This window comes from Tupaia chinensis, unplaced genomic scaffold (genome assembly GCF_000334495.1).
Source record: "Tupaia chinensis unplaced genomic scaffold, TupChi_1.0 Scaffold000028_1, whole genome shotgun sequence".
Classification (NCBI taxonomy): domain Eukaryota; kingdom Metazoa; phylum Chordata; class Mammalia; order Scandentia; family Tupaiidae; genus Tupaia; species Tupaia belangeri.
Genome location: NW_006159458.1, coordinates 4,480,404 through 4,503,085, shown reverse-complemented (window position 1 = coordinate 4,503,085; position 22,682 = coordinate 4,480,404). Strand labels below are relative to the sequence as shown.

General features: G+C 39.7%; 1 protein-coding gene across 1 annotated transcript in view; it reads right to left on the bottom strand.

Annotated features, from left to right (window-relative positions):
• ITPR2 (inositol 1,4,5-trisphosphate receptor type 2) overlaps nt 1-22,682 on the bottom strand; it is a gene marked incomplete in the record, with an annotated part of 493,922 nt that overhangs the window by 300,740 nt on the left and 170,500 nt on the right. The window contains 4 exon segments of the mRNA XM_006140313.2: nt 15,388-15,561; nt 16,901-17,066; nt 18,365-18,422; nt 20,665-20,791. Coding sequence (XP_006140375.2) covers nt 15,388-15,561; nt 16,901-17,066; nt 18,365-18,422; nt 20,665-20,791 — 525 coding nt within the window.

Sequence of the window (22,682 nt, the reverse complement as noted above, 5' to 3'; positions counted from 1 at the left end):
GTGACAGCAAAAATAATCTATTAAAAAACTGGAAATAACAATTAAAGTTTCTTTTTCTGATAAAAAAAGGTAGAAGTTGAATTTTTTAAATATCATTTTTTCAGAAGAGAATAAATACTAAAGAGAACAAAATTCATAACACAAATTGAGATTAAGATATCTCAAGTCCAAAGAGTGACAAAATTCCCAAGGTAGAAAAGAGACTTCCTGATGTATATCACCTTAAAGAAAGCAGTTAAGTTTAGTTCTCTTTCCCACTCTACAAGATTGCAGGCGAGAAAGCTGTGAAGCAGGATACTAAGGAGAAGAAACCTGAAGCCAAGAAGGATGATGACAGTGGCCAGGTTAAAAAGGGTGATCCCAAGGCTCCAAGAAAGGGAAGCCCCATTACAGCCGAAACCCCGTCCTAGTCCGGGGCATTAGCAGGTACTCGCAGTCTGCCATGTATTCCAGGAAGGCCATGTACAAGAGGAAATACTCGGCCACTAAATTCAGGATTGGAAAGAAAAAGGGAAGGTTCTTGTGACTGTCACAAAACCAGTTGGTGGAGACAAGAACGGTGGTACCTAGGTGGTTGAACTGTGCAAAATGCCTAGGTATTATCCTACTAAAGATGTGCCTCGCAAGCTCTTGAGCCAGGGCAAAAACCTTCAGTCAGCATGTGAGAAAGCTGCGAGCTAGCATCACTCCTGGGACCATTCTGATCATCCTCACTGGACGCCACAGTGGCAAGAGAGTGGTTTTCCTGAAGCAGCTGAGCAGTGGCTTGCTACTTGTATCTGGACCGCTAGTTCTCAATCGAGTTCCACTGCGTAGAACACACCAGAAATTCGTCATTGCCACCTCCACGAAAATTGATATTAGCAAAGTAAAAATCCCAAAGCACCTTACCGATGCTTACTTCAAGAAAAAGAAACTGCGGGGGACTAGTAGTTAGCGTAATGGCTGTGTCGCTGGACTCCCATGTAGTCGGCCGCGGTTCGCATCCCGGTGGCTTAAAACTCATGCCGGGCACGTGTGCGTGCGTGCCCAAGATCCTGAGAGGAGAAGGGATTGCAGCATGGCCATCCCCCCTGGGGGGTGATTTTCTCGCTTTCTGTCTGTCTGTCTGTCTCTTTCTTTCTCGCTTTCTCTCTCTGTCTCTCTCTGTCTTTCTGGTGATTGCACGTGCACTATAGCAAAAACCTCTCTAAAAAAAGAAACTGTAGAAGCCCAGATACCAGGAAGGTGAGATCTTAAACACACAGAAGGAGAAATATGAGATTTCAGAGCAGCGCAAGATTGATCAGGAAGCTGTAGACTCGCAAAGTTTACCAAAAATCAAAGCTATTCCTCAGCTCCAGGGCTACCTGCAATCCGCGTTTGCCCTTACAAATGGAGTTTATCCTCACAAATTGATATTCTAAATTTTTTGCCAAGAACCTAATTAAATAACTGATCATATATGAAAGAAAGGAGTTAAAAATGCAGTAAAGCTTTTGCAAATATATTTAATCCTGCTTTCCAAACAACTTCATAAAGAAAAAAACAATTGCCTTGCTTTTAAAAAATGATCTTGAGCAAAATGTACTACATTACAAAAAGTTATGCTCTTTAGTTCAACCCAGAGGTTACAGACAATACTAAACTTCGTAAGTATGGGAATTATGAAGAATAATGATTTTAATTTAAAATTGCCAGCAGTCAACAAAAGGAGGCAACACTGGAGAATTCCCTGAACAACCCCTTTTAATTACAGAAAATAATTCAATGTAATTAAACTGAACAACGGTATTAACCCATAGAACATCTGGATGATTCCAAAGCAGTGATCAGGGAATTTGAGAAATATGTAAACTTAAAACTATGGAACTACAGTTAGGTTTTGTTTTCCTATTTGGATGCCAAAATGTTCTAAGTAAAGGTGCAAAAGTTTTCCTCCAGAAAAAGTAGAAATTGACAAGCTATTTGTTCATATCCTACATAACTTCAGTTGCAGGTCAGCAGCCAAATTTATCAAGCCCTAAATTTATTCTAGCAACAAAATACCAGGAAAAGTGTGAACTGTAGAAGTGTGATTTATACAGAGACCTAGAGCTCAGTAGGCCCAGGGAAAAAAAAAAAAAAGTGTTGCATTAAGAACAGTGTCATGCTTACAACATATATCAAAATCTACCATTTGACCAAAGTGATGAAGAACAGATACGAGGCTCCAAAGGTACTTGCACTTTATTGTAATGTGTCCTATCATCTGGAAAACTTCAATTTCTAACATTCTAATGGAATATGGGAAATAATGAAGTGATTTTATGATAGGAGCTATATTTTTAGTGGCATAGTATATACTGTAACATAACGCAGTGGACTCAAAACAAGAAAGCAAGAGGAGGTTAGAAATAGAATAGGCAGTAGGGTTCTAGGTGGAGATGTAAATAGTGAATTCTTGTTCTAACTACAGTTTCCCTCCATTTTTTTTTTTTTTTTTTACTGCATGAAGCAATGGTCCAGTTTTATATCAATAGCCAAAGTGATACAAGGAATTACTGGACAGACTACATGGTAAACTAAATATTGGCACCAATTAATAGGGATCCAGCTTCTTAATTTAAGCAAGGGTAATAATACTTTTAAAAATAGAACTTTCCAAATCTACAATGCAGAGCTGCCTGCATCTGCAGCTGTGTGATTAAAATAGCTCAGTGCATGTCTTCTATTTATCCCTATCCCTCTAAGCCTAAGGAGGTCCTTCCTTAGCAAAATTGTCAAGTCAGCTAAACTGGAACGCTTTCTGCTCACCATCTGTATCCATAGCATTCACTTCCTGTAACCATTCTTCAACTCAATCCGTGACACCATTTACCCACCACTGTCCTCCTCCACTTCAGGTGTGAAATGACTTTTTTCCCCTCTTCATCATCTCCCTCCAAAATATGAAAAAAGTATATATAATAAACAGCCTTTCATATGTGACTGGTCAATTCGATTATAAGTTAACTGAAACTCTTCTAAACTTTCTCTGTATCTTAAAACGAATGCAATATTGGTGTTTTCTGACTCATTTGATGTCGTTTTAGTTAGTATTTGATGATGTTTAATATAATGTCCTAGATAACCCTCCAAATCTCCTTTACTTTCTATCGCTGATAAATGAGGTAACAAAATGTGTGTGCCCCTAGACTGTATCATCTTTGCCCAGTGAGACAATATTAGAAAGAAAGTGAGACAGTATGAGAATGCACTGTTGACAGGTATGTTCAACGTAAACTGATACCTGTCATCATGAGAATGCAACTGGAATGCACTACTACACAGACACACATCCTGGAAATTTCCTGATGCACTTAAGGGATGACTAAAAACTCACCAAAGTAGCAAGAATGAGCAATACTTAGTCAAGAATGGCATGTAATAATAAAGCACATTAGAAGAAGCAAAAACAATCATATAACAGAGACCTGCAAGGCTACCTCTGTTACCTAATACACTATGTGAGGAAAGCGTCCCTGGCCCAGTTGTATCCCAGCACATCCAGATAAGGGCTGAAGAAGGTGGCTGTATGCACAGAATGCGTGATAGGGAAATTGTTTCTCTATAGGGCTCCCACACTCACCAGAGAGACAGAGAGAAAGCAAGAAATCAGCCCCCCAGGGGGGATGGCCACAACAATCCCTTCTCTTCCATTCTCCTCTTGGGGTTTTGGGCATGTATATACATGCACTTGGTGTGAGTTTTGAGCCACTGGGTCCAGGACTTGCTCCATGGTCAGCCAAGTGCGAGTCTAGTGCTTTAACCACTATGCTACTTGCTGGCCCCTGGGAGAGTGTTTTAAACTTACTTTTTACCAAACTATCTTTACAGATATGTTAATACTTGATATAATGACAAACGCATGTTCTGATTTGAATGAAGCACCTCTTGTAAGCCACTTAATAAGGTAAGTAATAGAATCTTCACTAACAACCATGTTGAGTCAAGGACAAATGGGAAAGTTTTTTAAAAAATGAAGATGGTAACTGTTCTTTATAACATGAAGGGAAATACCAACTTTATGCTAAAACAGTATTAACTGAAATGTAGGCTAGGAGGAGGAAGAAGAAAGAGTTTTATGGAAGAAGCAATTCAAGAACAAATTCGGGAAGTATACACATTACATTTAAGAACTTGCATTACAACCGAATAGAATGAGGATGTGCAAAACAGCCATTAGGGTAAAAACAAAAATTACTTTCCAGATGTACAGCATGAGATGGGGCTTATCAATTGATACCCATCTGTAGCACCATCGGTGGCATTAGCTCAGACTAAGGACAGGAGCATGTACTGTGATATAAACTTGTAAATGAATTACACGATGAGATCTGGAGCAAAAATACAAACTGGAAACAAACAAACAAACAAACAAACAAAAACGGAGTCCATAAGAGGAAAATTCAGGAAAGCACTTCCTAATTAATCAAAAAAGTTTTTCATGAAATTACCGCAGTATCCCTCATACGATGAGTCTCATAGCCAGATTCTGTTGAAGACACTTGACCTTTCTGAACGAGGCCACAGTGTTAGACGTTCCACAGATACTTTGGTCCGAAGTGAGTTCATTATTACAAGTTTTGCTGAAGAAACAGTTTATGTAGAACTATTTCCGCACCATGCAGAACCAAGTACTAATACTTGGGACAGCACAATTTCTTTTCTTTTTCTTTCTTTTTTCTATTAATTTATTCATGCCTCCTTGCTTTGATTGCTTCATTTGAAAAAAAAAAGATCAGAAGTAGTAGACAAAGAATGAAATACCAGTTTTGCTTTTAAGAAGAAATAAGATGTTGTGGGAACAGAAAAATCATTAAACAAGGAAGGTATGCCTAGAGATAAATAGATAAAAAAAATGGAGGGAAAGAAAAAAGTGAAAAGGAAAGGAATTACTTTCTAAATAATTAGCCATAAAATTAGTATGTAATACTTCACAGAAATCTGAAAACTAAATTTCAAACATCTATAAAAAACATTAACACTAAGAAAGAATAAAAATACTCCACAATGATATTAGCTCATTCCTAGCAAACTGCAAACAATCGAGAAATCTTCTAATAGGACTTATAAATAGCTCTGTGCAAAAAGACCATAGAGACAGTGAGGATAAACATCTGTCATGTCAGGTGGGCTATCAGGTTGCCACACATCATGCGACAAAGCCAGGGTGATGCCAGAGCATCACTGAGCTGAGTAAGTGAAAGACCTTGTTGGCAAAGGAGAAATTACAAGCCAACCATGAGCAAGAGAAGAGCAAGTATGTGCCCCCCCTACATCCTCCCACCACCCCACAGAGAACTGCTGGTGCCCTGCTGAATACCAGGATGGGTCTAGACTTCCAAGGAACCACTCCCTCATCCACACAGTAACTTCATAAAGGGCTAGTTTGAGAGGAACCATCTCAACGAAGATATACAAATGATGTCTGTTGTTCCAAACGGCACTGTTTCAAGAAATCATTTAAGAACATTAGCTCTGAGGCCCACAGAAATCGCATCGCCCCTGCCGGGAGTGTAGAGGCCACAGGTCCCATGAGAAGCCAAGTCATTGTAAGCCCTTAGGGAGAGAGTGTGCCACCTCCTGCACACACAGCCCCAGTAAGCTTGCTGTCCAGACAACCCAGAGTCAGCCCCAGAGACATGTTTCAGTCACCTGTGCTCCTTACATCACACCTCTATTAAAAGCACAAAAAAAGTATGCAGTAAACACAAGAAGAGATGAATCTAGAATGAAGAGGTATGAAAAAGAAGCAGGTGGTAGTGACTATATACAGTGCTGAAAGTCACATGGCGACCACGGTTCAGATCAGGAGTCAATCTGAAACACACAGAGTGGATACTCACACCCAAACCCTGATTACCTGGAGGGCTGGGAAGGGGATCTCAATGTGATGAGACCCTCTTGAGGGTGCCTGTCTCTGCCTCTCTCCCTCTCCTTCCCATCCTCTCTTTTTCTTCCATTCTCTCTCATACATTCATTTTTTTCTCATGAAATAAATAAACTTTAAAAGAAAAAAAGAAAATGAAAATATAGACCTAGAAAGTAAAAAACTAGATAAAAGATTTAAACATCAGTCCTTGGATCTGCAAGAACATAATAATTAAAAACAAAGAAGAAGAAGATGATGAAGACGAAGCTGGCGGAACCAGCTGATGGCATACTGCTTACGTCGCTAGGCTCCCATGTAGTTGACTGTGATTCAAGTCCCAGATTCAGAGGCTTGAAACTCACAACAGGTGCAGGTGTGTGCACGCCCAAAATCTTGAGAGGGTGATGGAGGAGAAGAGATTGCAGCATGGCCATCCCACCTGGGGGTGATTTCTTACTTTCTGTCTCTCTGTCTCTCTCTCTGTTTCGTTAGCAAGTGTACATGCTCTGTAGCAAAAATATCTCCAAAAAAGAAGCTGGCAACCACATATAGGCGGGTAGATAGATATAGAGATAAATATAGATATACATACAAATACAGAAGCAAAATCACTATAGGAAAAAATTAATCACCACCAAAATAACTAAGACGAGTAGGAACTTCTCTTGGAAGCACTGTAATACCCATGTGGCCTGCTTTTCAAGCATAAATAAAGAGGTGAATGAACATAAAGGGCAGTCCCGACTTAGCCCATGGTTTCCTGAGTTAATATTTCCTTCCTATATTTAGAAGTCAACGTGTATTTGAATACGATGGATTAGTAACTGCTCCTAATGCTACTTATATTGTCAACTGGTCGTATTCTAGTCTTTCAGCTTTCAGAAGTGATGGTACAGTCTTTTAGTGACCTAGAAGATATATTTTTAAAATTTTTTAAAGAATTATTTCATCTAATTTGATTTATTATTATTCTTTCATTTGACTGGGGTAGGGGTAGGGAGGAGAGAAAGCAAGCTGTCAGGTCCAGGACTCAAACTGCTGTTTGTTATGTGGGAGTTCAATGCCTTAACCACCATGCCATCTGCTGGTCCCATAGAAAAGTTTAATATAGGGAAGCACTATAATGTATGATAGATAATAAGGCTCCTGGCTAGGCATGCAAGGGCTTATCAGATGACTAAATCCACTATACTCTCCTCCTTATTTATAAGAGATCAGCTACAGAGGTGGGATAATTTTGGATCATTTGCTGAGACGTGTTAGTGTTAGTAGACAAGTTCACACTTATTGCCCACAGAGTACACAGAATTTACCAGCAGGAAACCAACAAATAAATACTTTTCTGTTATTACAGACATTTTTGATTCCCCAAATGAAGACACATTAATGTTATCTGGTCTTCTGATATCTAAGCCGGCACAAAGTTAACCATTATGAGCCGTTTTAAGACAATGCCAATCATCCTGTGTTTAGAGCCTTTGTCAGATTTACCAAACAACAAAGGATTATTATTTGTATTGGCCTGTGAGAGTGCACGCCGCCTGCTACTGGCTGTTTCCATTGATATTGTGATATATTTCATCCTGTTTACAATACACTGCCACTACCCTTGGCTTCTGGGTCACTGCATAATGCACATTATTTGGCTGTGTATAAATTAGTAACTCTGTAGTTTCTCACTTTTATCCCTCCTATCAATTGATTATATAAATGTACCATTCTCCTGGCTTCTCAATGCACCTACTTATGTGTACTTCTACTGCAACCTCCCTCGTTCAAGCTTGCATAACCTCACACCTGATTTTGTGTAAAAGGTCTTAATTGGCTCCCTTCCTGAGCCTCTTGTTCTGAACCATTCTGGATTCTTCCAGACCAAATTCTCCAAGATTGTGTGCTCACCTCCCTTCCTACCAATCTCCAAGATCGTGTGCTCACCTCCCTTCCTACCAATCTCCGCAGGTTCCCAGTTTCCAGCCATTTAAAGTACAAATCATTTACTCTTTTGGAATTTTGCTTCTCTTGTTACCATTCTTAAATCCATTCTCTAACTACCAACCGACCCTTCACAACAGGGCACCTGGAATGAAGCCTTCTCCACTCATCAGACCCAGAGTGACCGCTCCTTGCTCAGTTCCACATAGGCCGTGCTTTACCCCCTGGCCTGTCATGTGGTTTCATGGTATTTGTTCTGTGTGTTCACTCTTTGAAGGCAAGAGCTGTGTCTGAATTTAGGATCAGAATATATCATTTGACTCTACATAATCAAATCTTTTTCAATGTTTATTTCATTGTATTTGCTATTATTACTGTTTTCTAATTTGACCAGAGAGACAGAGGGAGAGAGAAAGGGAAAGTGAGAAAGCAAGCCCCCCAGTCCAGAACTCAAACCATGGTTGGCCGGCCATGTGGGAGTCCAAGGCCTTAAACACCACACCAACTGCTGGCCCCTATATATAAAATCTTAATAAAAGAAATGAGGAATTCAGGTGTATGCAAGTGTGTGAGTGGATAGTAAAGAACTGAAATCACACTTAAATAGAATGCTTGAAAGGAGGATTTTGCTCTGAAGAAATGTGATCGATAATCAAGGATAGGAGGCTCCACTACAGTCCACACTGCCTCAAACCTAGCATCAGTGAACAGACATTATAGGATACGTGTACAGGCTCAAAATAAAGAACAATTGTTCATTATATATTTTTAAGGTTTTTGCCATAAGGCACATGCGCTTGCCAGAGAGAGAGACAGTGAGAGGGAAAGTGATAAATCCCCCTCCCCCTACCACGGTGATTCTTCTCCTGGAACTCTGGGCATACAGGCACACACACACACACACACACACACACACACACACACACATGCCTGGTGTAATTTCAACCCGCTGGGTCTGCAACTCAAACCACAGTTGGCCATATGGGAGTCCAGCACCATAACCACTATACTACCTGCTGGCCCAGAACAACTGTCTATTATTAAGAACTGTTCAATAGAATATGACAAACTGGAGTGCAGAGAAATCCCTCCTGTACCACATCCAAAAATGATAGTAAAATATTTAAAATAGCTTTTTTTAGAAGAGAGCCAGAAACCATGAAATACATTTAAAAATTTCAGAGCAATAATCAAGGACTAGATTCACTGTTGGTCCTGAGGATTTCAGTTCATACCCAATAACCTGGGTTTGGAGTTTAATATCACACACATATGCATGCGTGCACACACACACACACCAAAACGATAAAGTTGGATCCAGGCAAGAAGGAAAGTCTGATTAGAGAGCCTCGCATGGATCCCGGAATGCCTACAGAGAACCTGCAGTGACAACACAGGGAACGGTGTGGCCCACAGAGAGCAAAGGTGTCTGTCTTGGCCTTGGCTCTAGGTAAAGCCAAAACCCCGGAGGAATCGCTTTTGAAGTTCCTGTATGCAATGACAAGCCCACTTTCACATAAGACTAGAAATAAATAATAAAAAGATCCTGAAAATTTCAAACCACAAATTGTATTTATTAAGGCTACAGAATACAGTACCCCAAAGTGCCTCGCAGAAGCAAATGAGATTGTCTCTAGATTAACTGCAGACCTTAGAGGAATTCCACACAGAAAGTTCTGAAGGATGTGAGTTCACAGCAACAAGGACAGCAGCAAAAACACTAAACACCAACACAAATGCATCCCAACGATTTCCACAAGAATAGTTAACCTAAAGTGGCAAAACATCCTTCTATGACAAAACTACTAGATCCTAGATATAAACCATTTTAAGGCTCACCAAAATAATAAAAAAATAAAATTAAAAAAAAAAAGGATGACTCCAAGAGACCCCACTCCTTATCTCTAAAAGGGAGAAAAGAGATAAAAGAGCACCTAGCTTCCAGCCACAGGATAAGTTTCCTTGAAGGCAAATTGCCAATAATACCTCTGCAATTCAGAGACTAAGCTATGAGCAAACGCCAAGCTTGGGATGCTAAACCTAAAGCTCCAGAAGGGAGATGATCCAGAAGACAGCTGCAGGGTCTCAGGCTAGCAGTGCCCCCTGGCAACAGGATAAAGCAATCGCAAGTGCTCTCAGGAGGAGAACATTCCCTATTTCAACCACCAGGACTGAGGCAAATGTTTATAGCAGCTTTGCTGGCAACTCCAAAAATTGGAAGCTATGGAGATGTCCTTTAATAGGAGAATGGATAAACGAACTAGTACGATCATACAATCAGCTATTATTCGGCGATAAAAAGAAATGAACTGTCAAGCTTCAAGAGGACATGATAGAAATTTAAATGCGTATTGCTAAAGTGGAAGAACCTTAGAGGAATTCCACACAGAAAGTTCTGAAGGATGTGAGTTCACAGCAACAAGGACAGCAGCAAAAACACTAAACACCAACACAAATGCATCCCAACGATTTCCACAAGAATAGTTAACCTAAAGTGGCAAAACATCCTTCTATGACAAAACTACTAGATCCTAGATATAAACCATTTTAAGGCTCACCAAAATAATAAAAAAATAAAATTAAAAAAAAAAAGGATGACTCCAAGAGACCCCACTCCTTATCTCTAAAAGGGAGAAAAGAGATAAAAGAGCACCTAGCTTCCAGCCACAGGATAAGTTTCCTTGAAGGCAAATTGCCAATAATACCTCTGCAATTCAGAGACTAAGCTATGAGCAAACGCCAAGCTTGGGATGCTAAACCTAAAGCTCCAGAAGGGAGATGATCCAGAAGACAGCTGCAGGGTCTCAGGCTAGCAGTGCCCCCTGGCAACAGGATAAAGCAATCGCAAGTGCTCTCAGGAGGAGAACATTCCCTATTTCAACCACCAGGACTGAGGCAAATGTTTATAGCAGCTTTGCTGGCAACTCCAAAAATTGGAAGCTATGGAGATGTCCTTTAATAGGAGAATGGATAAACGAACTAGTACGATCATACAATCAGCTATTATTCGGCGATAAAAAGAAATGAACTGTCAAGCTTCAAGAGGACATGATAGAAATTTAAATGCGTATTGCTAAAGTGGAAGAAGCCAACGTGGGAAAGCCACATACTGTATGATTTAACTATATGACATTACGGGAAAGAAGAATATAGAGGCAGTGGCTGGCAGGGGCCCTGGGGCTCAGGGCGAGAGAGATGAATAGGTGAAGCACATGGGATTACTGATAGCCCATACAAGAAACTACCCTGTAATGATGCTGTAAAAGTGGATACACAACATGGTGTCTTTGTCAAAACCCATAAAACGATACAACAAAAAAAGTCAACCCTAATAAACTGTGAACTGGAACTAATAACAGTGTATCAATATTGGCTCATCAATTATAACAAAGATGCCTACTACACTAATCCTAGATAACAGAGGGAAAGAGAAGGGAAAAAAAGGAATACATAGGGCCTGTCTGTACTTCCTGCATAATTTTTCTCTAAATCTAATAATGCTCTAAAGATGAAGTATATTCAAAAACAAACATGAGCTCATAACCAAACATGACCAAAACTGTAACAAAAGGAGCAATATGAGTAAGAACTGTAAGAAACTCCCAAGTACTTCAGATACTGGAAGTATTTCTTACAGACTATAAAACAGCCAAATGCAATCACACACACACACACACACACACACACACACATCAACTTTCAGCTATAAAAAGGACAATGGCTGAAGTTAGAAAAACAACTGGTGAGACTAACAGATGGCATAATAGTTATGTACTGGACTCCCGTGTAGTCAATGGTGATTTGAGTCCTGGACCCGGAGACTTAAAACTCACACCAAGCATGTGTAAGTGTGTGCCCAAAATCCTGAAAGGAGACTGAAAGAGAAGGGACTGAAGCGTGGCCATTCCCCCTGGGGAGTGATTTCTCGCTTTGTGTGTCTCTCCAGCAAACACATGTACCTTATAGCAAAAATCTCTGTCTTAATCAATCACATAAAACTGGTAGGTCAACCAACAGCATGATGGTTAAGGAGGCTGAATCTCACATGGCTAATGGTGTGATTTGAGTCCCAGACCCAGCAGTTTGAGAAACACACAGGGCGTGTGTGCGTGCATGCCCAAAATTCCAAGTGGAGAATGGAGAAGGAATTGTAGTGTGGCCGTCTCCCTGGGGAGGTGCTTTATCACTTCATCTCTCTCTGTTTCTGTTGAGTGCATGCATCCAATAGCAAATTAAGAAAATGAAATAAAACAAAACAGAAAAAACAAAAGCAACTGGTAGAGGAATTTACAGAAGACATACCTGAAGGGAAAGTCAGATAAGTCTAAAGAAATTATTCAACATACAGCACAAAGTCATAGGCATGGAAGATACAGAAAGGAAACTAAGAGATAGACACTACATAGCAATATAGTAGTAATACATATGCTAACGAGCTCTAACATACAAATAAATGGAGTTTCAAAGTTGCTCAAAGCTATTGTACACAAACACTAAGTGGCAAATTCTGGGGTGTCTGATTCCAAAGTCTGCTAATCACCTACGCATTGTTTTCTCTAAACTGCGTAATTATTAACACTAACTGACATTCAGCCTGCACTTCCATCTCTTGAGGTTCACATGTATCAAAAAGCTGGTTTCCTAAATGCCCTGAGGCTAAAGTTCTAAATTTAATTCAGCTTCTGCTAAGGAGATGACTAGCGTGGAAATTGGAAGCCAGAAGGAAGTAAAGGGCATCTTCCTAGAACTGCGAGGGCCAAAAGAAAATCTCAATAGAGATGCGTGTTTCTGGCAAACTTGGTATTGCACCATCTTGCCATGTGCTTTTAAAGTGCGAATCTAGGGACCAGCAGTTAGCGTATGGCTATGTCGCGGAACTCCCATGTAGTCAACTACGGTTTGAGTCCTGGACCTGGTGGCTTAAAACTCACACCAGGCACATGTGCGTGCGTGCCCAAGATGCCGAGAGGAGAATGGAGGAGAAGGGATTGCGGCGTGGCCATCCCCCATGGGGGGTGATTTCTTACTTACTGTCTCTCTGTCTCTCTCTGTCTTTTGGGCGAGCGCATGCGCCCTACAGCAAAAACCTCTCCAAAAGAAAAATAAAAAGAAATAAAGTGCGACTATATGGTGGTGGCAACAGCCAGAGCAGCCTCTTGACCCCAGGTCACTGATGTAATTGTTTGACCTTAAAGTCAACAGCGCAGTGACACTTTCCAAATTACACTCCTTGAGACTTTCCAAAAGTTTAATTCCTTGTATTAAATCACTTCCTCCTTGAAATACCTAAAATTATTAACATTTTTGAACTGATAAATCACGAATTCAACAAATGTATAAATGAATATCAGCTTCATTGACCTTATAGTCATTGGCAACCTCTAGAAAAATTGTTATGTAACCCACATGCAGTACAATTTTATCTTTAGGATGTCTTCTGTTAATCTTGTTTCGTACATAAATACAGATGGCTTACTAAACTTCCAGAAGGACCCCTCTATGATAGAGGCTCTTTCTTCTACTTTCTCTCTGTGAGAGGAAATTTTTTTTTTTGAGAGGTTTTTGCTATAGGGCGCATGCGCTCGGCAGACAGACAGAGAGAGACAGAGAGACAGAAAGCGAGAAATCACCCCCCAGAGGGGATGGCCACGCCGCAATCCCTTCTCCTCCATTCTCCTCTTGGGATCTTGGGCACACACACACACGCGCCCGGCGTGAGTTTAAGCCACCAGGTAGGAGACTCAAACCGTGGTCGACTACATGAGAGTCCAGCGACTTAGCCATTACGCTAACTGCTGGTCCCATGTGAGAGGAAATTTTAACTGTAGTCTTCATGGAACATCTCACCTGTACTCGAAGAGTTTTGTTTGTTTGTTTTGTTTTGTTTTTTATCTTTTGCAAGCTTTACTTTTAAGTTTTTGCCATAGGGTGCATACTCTCACTGGAAAAAGAGAGAGCGAAAGTGAGAAATCGCCCCCCAAGGGGGGATGGCCATGCCACAGTTCCTTCTCCTCTTGGGATTTTAGGCATGCATACATATGTGCCTGATGTGATTTGCAGGTCCCTGGTTGAGGACTTGAACCACGGTCGGTTATGTGGGAATCCAGCCACTTAACCACCACGCCACCAGCTGACCCATTTTTGCATTTTTATAAAGATATAATGCATTTTCCTAAGGTTTAAGGCCATACTAGTTTTTTTAAAATGAATTGGGGGGGGGGGACAGTAGGTGGTGTAGTCCTGAGGTAAGCACAGTACAAAATATTTCATAGCCCACCAGTGCAACTTCCCCTTAAAACTTTTCACCACTTTGATTGGCCTAATTATCTCCTGCTCTATCATCACTCTTCATTCCTAAATATTTTGGGTACTCAAAACAAAAAGTTGGAGAGGTTAAATTCATCTAAATATTGAGTCGTTGGAAAAGGCGTGATGCATTTTTGCACAGAAAATACGTCATGACTGTTCTGATGACCCAATAGTTTATATCCCTCAGATTAAACAACAACTAAATAAGACACTAGTAAGGTATTTAAGAAACATTATGTGCTATCTCTTATGATGTTGGTACTGCTTTTATCTAAGCATTACCATTAAAACACTGCTTTTTTTTTTTTAAAAAAAGTGATCATATGGATTTAGTGAAATGTGAGAACAACACTAAAAACTAAAATCAATACAACAGAAATCTCAAAACCCCCTCTTAAACGTAATTCTTCTGATCAAACACAGACTTTTAGTATTTCTTTGTTGGTAATAAAGCATATTGTCCTTCTATTTAGATTTTTTTAATATATTATATAAAGATATACCATGATAAAAGGGATGATTTACAGTTTGGCAAATATCCATAGTGAAAAGTAACAACAAAAATTCACTTCTCAGGGCGAGGCAGCTGGATCCCACATACCTGACTGCATGGTCCAGTCCCAGACCCAGAGGCGTGAAAATGAGGCCAGGTGTGTGTGTGTGTGTGTGTGTGCCCAAAATCTCAAGAGGAGAATGAAGGAAAAGGGACTGTGATGTGGCCATCTCCCCAGGAGGTGACTTCTCACTTTCCCTCTCTCTCTGTATCTCTCTCTGGTGAGCACACACACTATCTATCTATCTATCCATTTCTCAACACAATTGCTGTGGCACCGCGGTAACACAAATGCCTTGCAAGACTGGAACTCACATGGTAACCACGGGTTCTGATTCCCTGGGATGTCCTGAAAACATGCTGGACAGACACACAGCTCCTAAGGAGCTAAAGTACCCCTTTCCATAAGTTTCAGCTTATGGTTCATCCCTTTCTTCTGCTTTCCACTCTCTCGTAATGTCCTGATTCTTGGATTAGGGGATTAATGGTAAAAGGAGGAAGAGTAAAAAACTAGACAAATGAAGTTAGAAATGGCAGCAAATGACAAAAACCAAAGTGTAGGTTGATGGAGTTAACTGATGTGGTAGGTAATGTTGATGTACTATTGCTCAGAACAGATTTTTTCCCTGTGAACAACTCCGATTGTACAGTACACTGCCACATATTTGACTCAAAAGATACTGTTTGGATTCTTTCAAAATAGATCTTGAAAACTAACCTCAATTGGCTCTTCACCACCTTTTACTTGATTTTCACTCATTTCTCCATTCTCATAGCTGCTGCTCTTCTCAACCCATAACTCGGATTTTTCTACTGTCAGTCGAAGCTGGTCTAGATCAGCCTTGATCTGCTTGTAGTTATCTACATCTTGATTAGACACCAGTAACTGCACCTGAAAACAGAAGAATTCCAACCCTCAATATATCATGTAACATCCCTTGTTCCTATGTCCTTTATGTTTAACATCCCAAATCTTTAAAAACGTATTCATCTCTTTGTTAAAACTTAATATTTCTAGAACATTTGTCAATATTTTATACGTATTTTGGTCATGAAAACTTACCTGGAACTATCTGTGAACTCTAACCAATACATAATTCATGCCGGGCGCATGTGCATGCATGCCCAAGATCCTGAGAGGAGAGTGGAGGAGAAGGGATTGCAGCATGGTCATCCCCCTTGGGGGGTGATTCCTTGCTTTCTGTCTCTCTGCTTCTCTATCTCTCTCCAGCAAGTGCATACGCCCTATAGAAAAAAAAAATCTCTCTTAAAAAAAAAATCTTATGCTGGGCGCATGTGTCTCCACACCCAAAATCTCAAGAGAGTAAAGCAGACAGGATTGTGGCATGGTCATTCAACTTGGGGGACGATTTCTCATTCACTCTCTCTGTCTCTCTCTGGGGAACACGAGCACCCTATAGCAAAAACCACAAAAAAAAAATAAAAATTAAGTAAGTCCTAACTAAACTGTTCAAAGTGTTAAAGAGTAATTTGAGATAAAAGGTACCCTAATTTGACTACTGAAGTTAATTTTCTGAGGCTCATCTTACCTGTTTGAGAAGAAAAACATAAATGTAATGGAAGAAAATACTGAAAAATACCATCTAAACTTTATGAAGACACATGAACTTTTAGTTTATTATAATTCATGTATATGATATATACACGAATATGACTAATTATATGTACTTATATGACCACTCATGTAAAAAGAATGGTCATATATAAAGAATTCATTCGTTAACACATTCTATTTACAAAAATAGACACTAGTGAGACATATGGAAGCACATAGGTATTTCCAGTGAATAACCTCGAGACTGATGTTTATTCAAAGACTACAAAGAAAAAAATATTAGACCCATAACTGTTCCCTTCTTGTGAATTTATTCATTTTTCAATCACAAAATATTTATTCCAGGGCTACTGCTTGCCCTACCCAAATTTAACAGTAAAATTTGGGCTCAAAATAAGAGCAATGGCAACAAAATTCCTAAGATGTTATTATCTGTCCCCACCCCGTGCTCTTCTAAAGCTAGTGTCTGTCACTTACATTAAAGATATTAACTGGAAATCACTTGCGGGGAACTCTTTCTCAAATAGACCATGTCTGGGCATAGAGAAGTTTGGCTACAAAAGTTCATTAACACAACCACCATCAAGTTAGTCTAGATGTTATAAACATTTCCAGGGCTCTTGCTCTGGAGCCACTGAGGGCTACTCAATCTTACCTGTTTAAATGCCTGTAAAACTTCCGCCCTCTGGCTGAAGTGCTTGAACAGTAGCTGCAGGGCTCCAGATAGCAAAGGAGGGTAGTCGTGCATGATCAGATGAATGAGGACCCGCAAAAACGTCCTGCCTCCTTCATCATCAAGTTGAACTGGATTTTTCTCCTTTCTATAAAACCAAAAATAAATTCTACAGTAACTTACATATTTATATTACATTTACATTTGTGATTCACGTTAGTATATGGGGACCAGCAGATGGCATAATGGTTACATCACTGGACTCCCACATAGTCTATGGCGGTTCAAGTCCCAGCTCCAGAGGCTTAAAACTTACGCCAGGAGCATGTGCATGTGTGCCCAAAATCCCAAGAGGAGAACAAAGGAGAAGGGATTGTGGTGTGGCCATCCCCTTTGAGGAGTGATTTCTCACTTTCTATCTCTCTTTGTCTCTGTGGCGTACATATGCACCCTATAGCAAAAATCTCTCTTAAAAAAATTTAAAAACATTATGTATATGTTCTCAGAGTTATAGCACTTGTTTTTCCATATTAGGAAGTAAAAATGAAGAAATTTTACTTTTTCTTTCTTCATGTAACTGACAAGGAAATAATCACAAAGCAAAACTTGTGTTTCAGCTCAGCTATGGTTTCATGTGCTGTTAAGACACTGTGCTCCAAAGGCTGGGACCACATGGGAGGCCCAGGTTCAATTTCCAGTTCAACCTAAAGGCTGCAGTTCACGTCCCAGATCCTGCAGCTTGAAAATCACACCAGACTGGTGTGTGTGCATGCCCAAAATCACAGGAGGACAATAGAGAAGGGATTGTGGCATGGCCATCCCCCACCCCACCCCAGGGGAGGGGGTGATTTCTCACTTTCCTTTCCTCTGTCTCTCTTTCTAGTGAGCATGCACCCAAAGGCAAAAATGTTAAAAGAAAAAAAAAAAACAAAAACAAGAAATGGCAGGGTTTCTAACAGCAAAAATATACATGGTCCTAATCATGGATATTTCCAAATGGCAGAAAATATCTTATATTTCCTACATATAGCTTATATTTCCTACATATACAGTTAATGAGAACATTATAAGAGTTACTTTCTTGCCTCAATAGCCAAAATTCCAGAAAGCACTGTATTACAAGATGCAGTGATATTTATACCAGGGGCGTTAAAGGGCATTCCCATGTTGTCATTATTTGAGGAAAGAAAAGCAAAGAATTCAGGGAAAAGTTCAATACACTGATATCTCTCTTGTCTTTTTTTTATTTTTTTTTAACTTGACCTAAAGAAAAGCTACAATTTCTCCTCTCTGGTAAATCAGCAGCTTCATTTCTAGCTGAAATTATGATAGCAACAATAGAGGGTCTAAAAATAAATAGATACAGAGAGGTGAACAAAAAGAGAGTATCAATTAAATTCTAAGCAAAAATCTTATTCACAAGAAGATACAAAGATGGGCTCATACCTTCCAGCAAACATGGTTTCCGCCTGAGCTGCAATTTCATCTATGTCAGGAACAATAGCTGTGAAGACAATGCCTTTATCTTATTTTAAAGTAGGGAGCCACGGTATTCATTATCAGTATTAGCTTACCTGAAAATATTTTTGTTTCATTTCTTTATGCCACCAACACTCAATTAACAGTTTTTTAAAAATCACAACATAGTTCCACTTAGGTATCAATAATTCAATGAGTTTTACATTTTTTAATGTAAACTGATTCAAATTAATGTATTGCTGTAGTTAAGGATAACTTAAAAGATTAGAAAGTACCATTTGAAAATGAGTCTCTAATCTGTATTTTATACACACACACGCGCAATATCAAACATATGTGCACACACATATACATATATTTTAAATGAATGATGACACATAAGAATAATTTTTTAAAGAATCGAACTATACATATAGTGAGCCTTATTACTATATGGTCTTTCCTAACAATGTAGCGTTCTGTTTTGTTTTGTTTTTACCTAAGTTGACTACTTCTAAAATTCCATCCAAATATTTAAAGTTAAAAAATTAACTTTAAAAAGTGTGAAATATTAGTGATGATAAGGCACATTCTTTTTTTATAATTGACACTATGGAAATATTTTTAATAATGGTCATAATGAGGATAAATAGTCATTATGTACATTAACACGTGTGTAATACTAATTATGTTCTGCTTTACATATGTTAAACTGTCATTTAGAAATGCTGACAAAAAATTAAAATAAAATAAAATTTCATCTATTTTTCTTCAGGATCAGGATGATTTTTGTTCTATGAGAATCAACCATTATTTTTCAGTGTTCACCACCATAACATGTTTAAAAGATAAATATAGAATTTACGTCTCGTCTCCAAACCATAAAAAGAAAATAGAGCAAGAAATTAGAAGAAAAAAAAAATTCTCCCCAGGAAAAATATCCCTTACAGATACAATGAAAGCAACTGAGTAACTCAGAGAGAAAGGGTTTTCTGGGGTGCCCTAGACTTTCCCTCTGGTATTTTACTGACACTTAGAGCTCATGTTTCCAGAAGTCTGGTTTCTGGGAGCCAATAATTTTTATGCTACTGTCATTGCAACCACCAGCAAGACTTTCTGGTTCTGCCCTATCATTCCTGGAAATAACCCTTTAGGGTTCTATACTTCTGGGAAACAGGAAAACAACACTGCTACGAATGTGCCCGAGTGATTTCTCCTTTGGGCGAGCTGAACTTCTGTAGGAGCATGCTGCCTTTGGGAAGGTACTAACGATTTGGACAGAGGCACATTTGGTCTAGTATCCATTTTAAGTACACTTGCAATCACTGAATCACTTCTACCAAACCGACAGTCAAAGAGAAAGAGAGTTCCTAACACCGTCACCGCAATTGCAGGATCAAGGAAGTCTCGTGTCTTTGTACAGATACTATAGTCAGAAAATGAGTCCCGTCAACTATCATAGCTAAGTCTTTAGTACAGGTAGTTTCCAGCCTGCTATGACTGGCCTAATCTATCTGGAAAAATGGTGACTTAACATTCCCCTTTTTCATAAAGTTCACAAAATTTTTAACAATCATTTTTGTGTTCTTTCAGTGGTATGCTCTGACACTCAGAGATAGAGTGGCTTCTTTCTTGTACATTTTAAACATAAAAACTGAAATACAGTTCTTGCTTTTCCCACAAAGTTAAACACCCACACGCACACGCGCGCGCACACACACACACACACACACCCTGAAAGCAATGACTACCTTTGTGCCTCTAGGAATGTACATCTTTGTTCCCTAACCAGCAATGGTGCCCCCTACAGAGCAGCCTTCTGTATGATAGCTGCATTTCACACTGCTTTTTGATCCAGGTCGAAAAAGTTCTTTTAGACTGTCACCAAAACAGTGTACTGCTTAAAAATTCAGAATTGAGATTCCAAGAGACCTCAGAGGGAACTGTTCCCACGACTTTCATAACCTTCAGTAAGTAACCCCTATGACTTTGGCTTTCTCACCTGTAAAATGGCACGACGGCCCCTCTACCTCAGAGTCGTGACGATTACAAAAGAAAAAGCATTCATAGCCTTGTAAAACCGTGTAATAGCAAACACCCTCCCTGCCCTTTTACCTGTTAGACAGTTACCGAATGCTCTGTCCGTTGTGGGTTTTTTTTAGTCATCAGAAGAGATTACACTGACATCTTTAGATCATAGAAATACTATAATCTTTTAAAATATAAAGGCAGTTGCAAGTCTTCAGAGAAACAAAATGCAAAGAGTGAATGTCGTCACAAAGAGATACCTGATGGCAGTAAAGTATCTGGAGGGCCGCCGGCAGACTCAGCATTTTCACTGTTCTCTCCAAACTCCTTCTTGTATATTGACAGCATGTATGAGATCCTATAATCTAGTCTGACACTCAGGATAAACTGTAACAAAAAAAGTTTTTTTCTCTTATTAGCATAGTATTTACAAGAAACAAAGTTTTTTTTCTCTTATTAGCATAGTATTTAAAGATGTAATTCGCTACACAACACCAAGAATAATGTAACTATCAACCTTTCAAATGAACGTTAGACATGTTATCTGTGAATTCTCTTTTTTTAAGAGTTATTCGTTATTTTTATTATTATTATTATTATTATTTTAATTTGCAAGGATCATCAGAGACAGTGAGAAAACAAACCACCAGGTCCAGGACTTGAACCGTAGTCAGACAAATAGGAGTCCAGTGCTCTTGCTGGCCCCTATCCGTGAACTCTTAACTCTTCAGTTACCTACATGGTCAGCAGACTTGAGACTAAGGAAAGGAATGCATTTCCATTCATCAATGTCAGTCAAATCCCCAAGCAGTTTTTGGAAACAAAATTTGACTACCCACAATTGCTCTCTAAAAATTCCAGGTAGAGGTATGGCGTGGGTCTGGATGACAAGGTAAAGATGGTACCCTTTAACTAAGCACTTTGCAGAGCTGTATTTGGCTCTGGGAGGAGAATACTGGAGTAGCAACCCTCATCTCTACACAGAAAGGCTGTGATCTCAGCTACAAGAGTGTTGCTCCCAGCTACACCACAATGAGTCCTGGAGCTGGGCTATAGGAGACAGCCTGGCAATAGCACCTGGATACTGAGGATTTTCCTCCTTGGTGCTTGTGCTTGCTTACATTTGTATTGTTGTCCTCATTAACTGATGGATGGACAGAAACTAAGCACACAACAGGTTCCTGGCTCTGCTAGATGCCACGTGGAAACGCACTACTTAGGGGCTGGGGAAACAAATTACAGCCCCGTTAACATAATTAGGAAATGACTGAGGGCTAAATCAACAGAGATCAGAGAAGGAAAAGCCTGGCCATACTACAGATCCGAGGAATGGTGTTTTACATATTACCTTCCTTCCCAGATAGCCTGAACTAGGCCTCCTCTGAACTTTGTCTCAGCATAATTATTAGCAGTATCCCTACATTCTCAAAAGTCTCGTTTAGACAGTGAGCAATTAGGTCACCTAAGTTTTAGGAACACTGTCACAGTACAACCTAACCTTCTCTCACTATCTATGCCACCTGCATCACACCTTTCCCTCTGTCTCTGGCCCTATTCATGTACCACCAATGCCCACTCTTTCAGACTGGGTCTTACACTGTTGCTCAGGCCAGCCTCCAGCTCCTGATCCTCCTACCTCGTCATCCACAGTGGCTGGAATTGCAGGTGTAGCACACCCAGCCTTTAGGTTGGACCAGGAATCAAAATCAGGCCTTTCTTCCATGTGCTTCCAGCCTGCTGCTTAGAAGCCCCTCCACCAGGGATGGGTCATAAACCTCCTTTTTAATACGCTTTTCCTGGTTCCCCAGTCAAATTCTAAATCAGTCAACCAACCTCTCTCTTTCTCTCTCATTTTCTCTCCCTCTCCCATTCCCCCCGCCCCTCTGCTAGGCCTTTATGACCCTTAAGGACAGGATACATGTTCCATGGCCGCTATGTTCAGTTAAGTTCACTAAACAGTTATTAAACCAGGTATTGAGGAAGACGTCAAGCACACTAAAAGGGTGCCAAGGATCTAAGTCCTACTTGGAAGAGCTTAAAGTCTAGAGGGAAAACATGCCAAAGAGACTCCTGGGAAAATGTGGGGAGTCCACCAACACAAATAGGTTGAACTGATTCTAGTTAATAACAGAATTTTCAGAGCCAGAGACAGATCATGGAAAAAGAGAACTAAGAAAGGACTATCAAATGTGGTAGCCTTGGGCAGGAAGTGTTTGATGCAGGTTTAACAGATAAGGATTTTTACATTTTTTATATTAAAAAAAAGTAAGGAACAGGT